We start from the raw sequence: 9,564 nt of genomic DNA on the forward strand, positions 1-9,564 counted from the left end.
CCACCATGTAAGAGCTGGATCGTATGGAAGAGCAGTCAGTACTGTTATCCTCTGAGCCACCTCTCCAGCCCCTGCCCCCATTCATCTTCTGGTGGGCACTACTAGGTCCAGTCTGTATTCTGGCTTTTTGGAATAGTCCCGCCCGGGATACTTGGATGTGTATATTTCTGCTGTGTGCCGACTTGGGAGTTCTCTCACACATTGGTGGCTTATGACAAGAACATCAGGAAGCACTGAGAATCAGTTACCCTCCCTCTTTTCCCAACAGAACTTTGTGCTTCCTTCTATCCTAGCAACATGCCCTACACATTTGACTGGCTTAGCAAGAATGTGGCTAAAAAGCTTCAAGGAAGAGATCTGAGGCCTGTCAAAAGCCTGGCAGATGCAATTAAATTCTGCCTGTTTTACATACTTCAGGAGACTTCTCCCTGGTTGGCTTTCAAAACTGAATATATTCCAGTTGAATTTACCCTTCTGGATGTCTTGGAGCCCAATTTTCCTGTTCCAGGTATNGTCAGTCAATGAGCAGAGAAATGTGAAAATCAGTATTTTCAATGGTGCAGCTTCCCAGGTCCTTGAGTTGCTCAGACAGGTAGCTCATGAACCATTGTGCTTAAAGGCAAAGGACAAGGAAGGCGCTTTAGGAATCCACCCATCCATGCATTTGGTCTTATAATACTTCTGAGAGCCTCTGTAAACAGTGCTATGATACCCATCGCCCTAAAACTTGTTCAGAGTTACATAGTTCAAACTGTAGGGTTAGGATTCAGACTGAGGTCAGTCCATCCTCAAGTCCCAGGGGTCTTCCATTTCAACAAGCTACCCTGGGACTGGATTCTCTGCTCGGAAAGGTGTTCCCCAGGGACTGCTAGACCCTGTACTAATGATGCTTTTCTTTCTTAGTGGGAAGACCATGCTTGCATGGGTTCCAGAGTTTGCCCTCTGTGGTAATTTACACTTCCGATATTGATTATTAGCTAGCTTTTTGATTATGATTTAAATGAGGAGAGGAACTAGCCTTATTTTTCTCATTGTTCAGAATATCTGTTTCACAGTGAACTTTGAGCTGAGTTTGTGTGCAGTTTTTTCTTCAGAGCCTGAAGTGTCAGCTCCCATCAACCTCAAACATGACCTATTTACGCAACTGAAGGCTAACGTGCATGTCGAAACTATTGCAGGAGGAGCTGTAGGGTTTGATAAGTCCGGTGGATATGACATCGAGTTTCAGAGTACAAGCATCCCAACTCCAAAACTGGAAAGTCTTCAAAACAGGCAAGGCCACTGGGGGTAAAAGGATGGCTCAGCCAAGTTTCAGGCTGTGCAAGATCTTATAGGCAAAGAGGCAGCAAACCGGTTCTGTTGCTGGGGATGGATGACAATTTAGTTTATTCTACTTAAAACTAAATCATTGAAATAATGACATATAGTCTTCTAAGAATGCTCATTAGGGTAGAATTACTCATTACTGTTCTATCAATGTGATGTGAACAGGAAAAGACAGAGAAAGTTTCTGATATACTAGAACTTTCTATTTATTGTATAGATAATGGACATGTAATGAGAAACAAATCAGTAGAAGTGAAGGTTAGAATATTGATAAAAATATGCCAAAGATTGTAACAGTCACTTTAAGCAATCAATGTCCCAATTCTTAGGGGTTTAGATTGACTTCTTGTCACATTTCTTGATAGATAATTTAGAAGTAGAAATGCATGTTTCATGTGCAGTATTTTGGTGTGATTTATACATATAAGTCAGTAACATAATGTTTAAAAAGTTTTATTATGCCATCCATTGGACTGACCATAGGGACCCCAATGAAGGAGCTAGAGAAAGGACCTAAGGAGCTTAAGGGGTTTGCAGCCCCATAGGAGGAACAACAATATGAACTAGCCAGTACCCCCAGAGCTCCCAGGTACTAAACCACCAACCAAAGAGCACACATGGTGGGACTCATGGCTCCAGCTGCATATGTAGCAGAGGATGGCCTAGTCAGACATCAATGGGAGGAGAGGCTCTTTGTCCTATGAAGGCTCTATGTTCCAGTATAGGGGAATGCCAGGGCCAGGAAGCAGGAATGGGTGGGTTGGTGAACAGAGGGAGGGAGGAGGGGATAGAGGGAGGGTTTTTTTCAGAAGGGAAACAAGGAAAGGGGTAACATTTAAAATGTAAATAAAGAAAATATCCAATAAAAAAGGAAAAAAAATAGAAACTGGAAAGAATAGTTTTATTACATTTATTATTTACTCTATGTGTGTTTGTATGTATATGTGTGTGTACATGCCATGGCTCACATGTGGAAGTCAGAGGACCACTTGCAGGAGTCAGATCTCTCCTTCTGCTGTGTGTGTCTGAGAATCAGACTCAGGTCCTCAGGGTCTGCAGCACCACCCCTACCTGCTCAGCCATTTTGTCAGCTCAGTAACCGCTATTTTTATGGCAAGAACATTCCTAGCCTACAGTCTTAGCAGATTTCAAGCACATGTACCATGTTATCAACTACAACCACATGTTTTCTGGGGATAAAATTCAGGTCCTCACACTCCCATGGCCAGCACATTATTGACTGAGTCACATCCCCAGCCTGAAGCTGACTCAATCTCTTTAGTTTTTAAAGGCTGGCTCACATTTCTCTGTTTGTTTGTTCTATTTCTATGAAATTAGGCATTTGGATCTTTTCTCATTCTCCTTTACATCTTTAGGAAACTGTTGGATCAGTTGCCATCATTTATGACGAATTGCCGGATGGATAGAAAGAACCTCTATGTGGTGACAGAGGCCTTTGCAGTGACCAAGGATACTGTGCTGGAAGGCATAAGCAGTGTCAATCTGTCATTGAATGGATACATCAAACGGTTTGTCAAGGTACAACATGGGGACAAGAAAGCTAGTGCAGCTAGTGTACTCTTGCTTCTCAAGGGCTTCTGGGGATCACTTTCTAGGGGTCACAAGGATGGGGTCATTATTTTCCACTGCTCATTTGTAGTATATGCTTAATGTTAGTCCCGATCTTCCATTATATTCTAATGCCTTTATTTGTAATGCTTTAATACATAGTATCAGCAAATACTAATAAATTCCAAAATAGAGTTTATCATTTGGTATCATGTTTTGTTTTGAGTAAACAGTAGATAATGTAGAAACAGAAATGTAAGGATTCTACATTATTTACACACACCAGTTTCTTTGCTAGAAAAACACAGGAACATATTTACTAATCTGTACCTCTTAATCTATGTTCTATGGTCATCTGATAACAGAGTTTTTTGTTTGTTTGTTTTTTTGTTTTTTTGTTTTTTTGTGTTTTTTTTTTTTTGAGACAGGGTTTCTCTGTGTAGCCCTGGCTGTCCTGGAACTCACTTTGTAGACCAGGCTGACCTCAAACTCAGAAATCTGCCTGCCACCGCCTCCTGTGTGCTGGGATTCAAGGTGTGCGCCACTACACCCAGCTTCAGATTTTTATTTTTTTTTTTTGAGATGTGATTTTATGTAGCGTAGATTGCCTTCAACTGACCATGGAGCTAAGACTGGTCTTGAACTCCTGGTCCTCCTGCTTTCACTTTCCAAATGCTGGGATTGCAGATATATCTCACATACCTGGCTGAGGTAATAAATGTTTGAAGGGGCAAGATTTAAGGACCTTGATTTAAATGGTCTATGACCAAGTCCCATATAAAGGCAGGCTTGTCAAAAGAATAGCCGATTTCTCTATGGTGACTTTAAAACCAAGAAGAGCTCAAATGAATATACTTCAAGCCCTAAAAGAATACAAATGCCAGCCTGGACTATTAGATCCAGCAGAACTGTCAGTCATAATCTAAGGGGAAGGTAAACCGTTCTATGATAAAGCATTTGAAAGAACTTATGATCACCATGCTACTCCTACCGAGGAGACTAAAAGGAATAATTCTTCATGAAGAAAGGGGTGGAAAAGTACAAGCAATGATAGCGAAAACTAACACTAAGTCAGTGACTAAACAAAAGTCCACAAACGACATAAAAGTGAACAAAATGTCAGAAATCAATACACTTTGAACATTAGTGGTTTAAACTCCCTAATCAAAAGACACACATTAGCGGTCTAGATTAAAAAAAAAAAAAACAAAACAAGACCAAATTTTGTCTCCAAGGAACATACCTCCACCAGCAAATATAGAAACCTTTGTTAGGGTGCAAGTCAGGCAAAGATATTCAAAGCAAAACAGAAGTAGAAAGACATGAGTTGCCATAGTAAAATCTAATAAAATAGACTTTAATCCAAAAATAATCAGAAGAAGGAATGTCAGTTCACACAGATCAAGAGAATAGTTCAACACAAAGACATTATATTCCTAAATATATGTGGTAGTTTGAATATGCTTGTCCCAGAGAGTGGTGCTATTAGGAGGTGTGGCCTTGTTGGAGAAAGTGGTTCACTGTGTGTGTGGGCTTTGAGACTGTCCTTCTAGCTGCCTGGAACATACATAGTCTTCTCTTGGCTGCCTTTGGATCAAAATGTAGAACTTTAGGCTCCTTCAACTCCATGTCTGCCTGGTTGCTGCCATGCTTCCTGCTATTATGTTAGTGGACTAAACCTTTGAATCTGTAAGCCAGCACTAAGTAAATATTTGCCTTTATAAGAGTTGCCTTGGGCATGGTGTCTCTTCACAGCAATGGAAACCCTAACCAAGACATCGTATTTCCACCAAGGATGGGTACACCCAGCTTCATAAAACAAATATTTGTATATGTAAAGGGACATAGATGTGCATCTTAATGAAAGGAGAGTGACAATGTGGCCATAACACAATGGAATTTTATTCACCTGCAAAGATGTGTGAAACTCTGAAACTTTCAGGAAAATGGGTGTACTGGAAATATTAATCCTGAACAAAGCAACCCAGACTCAGGAAGACAGATGCTTCATGTCCTGTCTCAGATCCTCTGAGGCTGCTGAGTTCAGTAGATGCTACCTCTAGGGTCCCAAGGAGATGATGAGTAACAGGACAGAAGATACAGAAGACGTCACATAGACTGATAGAGACAAGCTCTGGGGTGAGGAGAAGCAGGCTCCCACAACATCTAGCTGAGAATACAGACCGATGTAGAAATCCAGACACGAATGTGGGTAAATCCGAGGGAAACCTCAACATTAGGAGGAGACAATAAATCATATACCTAGTTTGGAAAACTCAAGACATTGCAATAGGGCTGTGGCTATGGCTCAGTGGTAAATACTAGCCTGGCACCCCTGGTGCTCTGAATTAACTCTCTAGGCCTCTAGGCACACTTCCCAAATTTCAATGTATGCAAATATTGTCATACAAGGGAGAGGAGCAGAAACTGGACATGGGGACCAGGAAGGGGAGAAGTAAGGGACTGCTAGTAATTTCTCATGAGCTTTCTAGATTTATTTGACTTTTCAATTACACACGTACAGTTTTTTGGATTAAAAGTAAACATTTTTAATGGTGTTATGAGACAAAGAACTACAAATCCTTAGGAACGTTTTGTCTCCCCAGGGTCAAGTCAAGGGACAAATGGTGAGAATGGATTCAATAAGTATCCCAAAGGGTTCGGTGCTGGCCTATAAGAAGCAGCAATTGGTCGTTGAGAATAACACTTGTGGTGAGCAGCAGTGGGGGCCTGGTGGTGATGGGGTGTCCAAAGATGTGGACCTCCTCTGGCTACAGGCCAGGAGCACTCCTCACTGTCCCAGGCACATGCCCCACCTTCAGTCACCTCTAAGCATGGCCATCCTCAAATACTGCTAGCCGTAGTAGCAGAGGTAGCTTCCTGCAAAGGAAGGGATCTGACTTGGAGTTCAAAAAGTTCAGGCCAATCCCAGTCACCTCTGGGCATTCATCTCTAGCCATTCAAGGTCCTCCTCCTCTCAGAAGCCCAATAGGGAGCTGCCAGTTTGACCAGGTGACTCATAACTTCACATTAAAGCTCCTTAAAATACCAGAAGCACAACAGAACTGAAGCTGTAGACAGAATGCCTGAACGCAGAACCAAATTTTCTCCAAGAGATATACCACCACCCAGTACACATACCACACACAACATACACACATCACACCCCACCCCCACACACATACTCATACATTAAGTCTTTGCCATTTGGTGTATGTTTCTGTGTTAGGTATGGACCTGTGTATGAGTTGAGTGCCAGAGCATGAGTAGGTCTCAGAGCCCCAAGTTATTCCTCAGTGTGGCAGGTAGCTCCTAAGAGAGGAGGGGACACACACACACACACACACACACACACACACACACACCACACCTCACACACACACAAACCACAGCACACACACCCCAGCCCTATGGTATCTACCTTGTAGATCAATCCTCTAGTTACCAGCAACAGTCAAGGAAGCTGGGCTCTCTAATTTAGTATGTACGGTTAGTGGCTGACAGCTTCTAGAGAAATTGTCCACATCTTTATAGCATTCATGATTGAATCATAGGGTGCGAATTGGGTTGAAGATGCCTATTAAATGTCTGGGGGAGATGGCCTTACTCTTACAGATCATGGTAAGTGAAAGTGTTTTCATTTACAGAGGGGACAGAAAATGAACCCTTTACTCAAAATCTTAACAGCAAAACAAAATAAACTGTGATTAGATCAGATGTTGTACCCAGAGACTCAAGGCCATGCCTGAGGAGGCTGAATGCAGGGTGGGGTGGGGGAGGGGATGAGGATGAGGGTAAGGGTGGTGGGACTGGGCGTGGGGGAAGGAATGAGAGTGGAAGTAGGCATAGGGGTGGGGTGGGGAGGGGATGAGTGTGGGGGTAAGGGTACTGGTGGGACTGGGGGTGGGGGTGGAGTGTTTCCTGGAGGATTAACTCTAAAGTTTGATGTGTGCAGAGAAGAGAGGAAGTGAGGACACTTAGGAGAGCTGACTAGGTTGGTGAGAGGAGGCCATAATGGGAGGGGGCTCTGGGATGAAAGGTTCTGACTGTGCAGAGCCCAGTTATTGTCAGGTCAGGCAAAGTGCTTGGTGAACCTAAGCGATGAAGACAGATTGGAGCTGGATGTATTACAGGTCACTTCCTCTACCTCCTCTCTTCATGTCAGCTTGGGAGAGAAACGACACTGTGGTTTCCCCCTTCCACAGGAGAAGGCCAGTTTTCTCAGAAGCTTCTGGGAAGCGATATGGCAACTATAAAGTCCTTTTTGTCTGTTACGAGGACTAAATTTGTGCTTGCCAGTCAACACACTGTCCCCAATGGTTCCCTTCCATGTCTGATTGTATAAACAAGATGCCCTGTGCGCCCCCTCGTGCTCAGAATGTGACTTGNAGACACTTTGAAGTTTGCTTTCTCTCTTAACTTCCTTTAGTTCACAAGTGAAATGTTGTCATCTTTGTTTCTTGTACAGGCTCATTTCATGGGTCAAATGCTTCAATTTTGTTGTTAGGGACGTTTAGACCTCAGTACAGCTCCATCATTGTGAATGCAAAACAATTCGAGATCACCAGATTGAGAGTAGATAAAGAAGGGCCAGATAGTAACTGAAGGCTAACAGGAGACCTGTATGACAGGGCAGGAGGAAAACAGTCTGCGTCACCTCATGGAGTATTTATTTGCTTGTTGTTATTTTGTGTGTATTTGTGTTTTGCCTGCATGTAAGTCTCCCAAGCACATGCAGTGTCCAAGGAGGCCAGAAGGGGGCGCTGCCGTGTGGGTTCTAGAACTGAGTTCTGGTTCCTTGCAGGAGCTGCAAGACTCTCTCCAGCCCTCATGGAGTAATTCTTGAATGTCAGAGGGTGTAGTGGTCACCTAAAGTGCTCATTTCAGATCCAAGTTTCAGGCAAGTGAGATGGATTAGCTGGGGAAGGTGCTTGCTGCCAGGCCTCATGAATTGAGCTCTCTCTCCACGCCCCTCACATTGGAAGGAGATAACTGACTTCGAAAGTTGTCTCCTCGCCTCCGTATGGGCTCCAAGGCACACACACATGTGCACACAATAAATAAACAAACATAATTCAATGCAGGTTTCAGGGCCCCATGAAAGGATCTGACTCACAGGACACACAGGATGGTGCTCAGGTTGACAGGGGTCCCTGGTGTTTGGCTTGGGAGTCCCTGAGTGGGGTGTGGGAAGAACTCTAGCAGGTGTAAGGTCACCTCACCTAACTTGAGTTTCTTTTCCATTCAGTCATTCTCCATTCTGCTAATGCTAAGAAGAAGACTTTTTCAGACCCACCTAATTATGCTTCTGCTCCTGAACCCACTGGCAGATATCAGAATCTAATCATTGATACGGGTATGACATTGCTAAACAGGGATCTACCTGGGGATGGGTTTATCATAGGAAGTTTCTCATAAGAACAGAACTGCAAGGTGAAAAGCAAGGATGGATGGAGGAGTTGAGTGGGGGGGAGGGATGCGAAAATGGGGGAGGATATAGGGGATGTAAGGACAAACACTAATTCTTGTGGGGGCCGATTTATTATCTCTTTCTAGGCTTATGGATAAATNACATGTCTCCAATTGGTGAGTTTGTTTGGTGGGTTTGGGGTTGGAGATCTGGGTGATGCTACTGGGCTCAGGCCTAGCCCTGGCTCTGGTTCCTGGAGGATGGGAAAGTTCATGGAAAGTCTATGTGGTGAAGGCATAGACTGGGTGTGGGGCAGGAGGTGCGAGATGGTAGGAGAGACTCTCCAATGTGTGTCTCAGAACACACTGAGGATGAAGAAAGGTAACAGATTGTGTTTTTCCTTCTAGGAAGAATAATGGACCCCACCCATCTAGGAGAGTGTGTGTGTTTGTGTGTTTGAAAAAGGAAATCTGGTCTTCTACTGGGAAACCATAGGCTCAGAACTCAAACGATAACTTCCTTTGGAATTCAGAAATCAGAGGCGCACTTCCACATTCTTTTCAGTTAGTTCAACTCACGCATGCGCAATTGTGTGCACTGATGTTCACTGAGGACAAACTGGGAAGCAGACATTGCGCCAGCTTGGGGAATATGAAAGAATCAGAGAGATGTGCTTTGGTGCTTCCACAGTGGTACCCTCGCACTGTCACAGCTCACCCATAGGAAATGTGGCAGAACCAGAAAACCCTCAAATGCAGTGCTTGGCTAATTCTTTATAGATTTCAGAGATACCAATAAGTATGGCCATTATGTGCCAGGTGCCGGAGAATCACAAACACATTGACTCCTCACCACATCCCCATTTATCACACACACAAGCTAATCCATGAACACTGAGGATAGCAGTCACCAGAGCCCAACAGGACATTTCATTCCTGACATATCTCAGAAATGTATACTTGGTCATTTCTCCCTAACACTTGCAGTAACCAGTGTTCAGATTTCCATCTCTACCTCCAGTGTTGTGTCCCCTCCTTTCAGAGTGCTAATGCTTCCTGGTTTCTAGTTTCATGATAGATGCACCGCCCTGCGTGGGTGGGTGGGTGGGGCTCCAGAAGCCTGTCACTGGAGACATTTTTGGCTGCTGGAAATGGTACCATCCCAGAGATATTTAATTGAAGAATGCCTCTCTCTTTCTGATTTGTGTTGCTGTCTGTGAGCAGATTTCATGTGCCTACAAAATGAAGTTTCCAAACAAA

General features: G+C 43.7%; 1 protein-coding gene across 1 annotated transcript; it reads left to right on the top strand.

Annotated features, from left to right (window-relative positions):
* Positions 1-297: 297 nt before the first annotated feature.
* On the top strand, positions 298-8,251 carry LOC110314627 (gasdermin-C-like; the record flags this gene model as incomplete). Its single annotated transcript, XM_021188887.1, has 5 exons — positions 298-508; positions 1,095-1,272; positions 2,703-2,865; positions 5,502-5,607; positions 8,144-8,251. Coding segments are annotated over exons 1-5 (766 nt in total), but the record flags the coding sequence as incomplete, so codon positions are not given.
* Between the last annotated feature and the right edge of the window lie 1,313 nt (positions 8,252-9,564).

This window comes from Mus pahari, unplaced genomic scaffold, assembly GCF_900095145.1.
Source record: "Mus pahari unplaced genomic scaffold, PAHARI_EIJ_v1.1 scaffold_12974_1, whole genome shotgun sequence".
In the NCBI taxonomy this organism is placed as follows: Eukaryota; Metazoa; Chordata; class Mammalia; order Rodentia; family Muridae; genus Mus; species Mus pahari.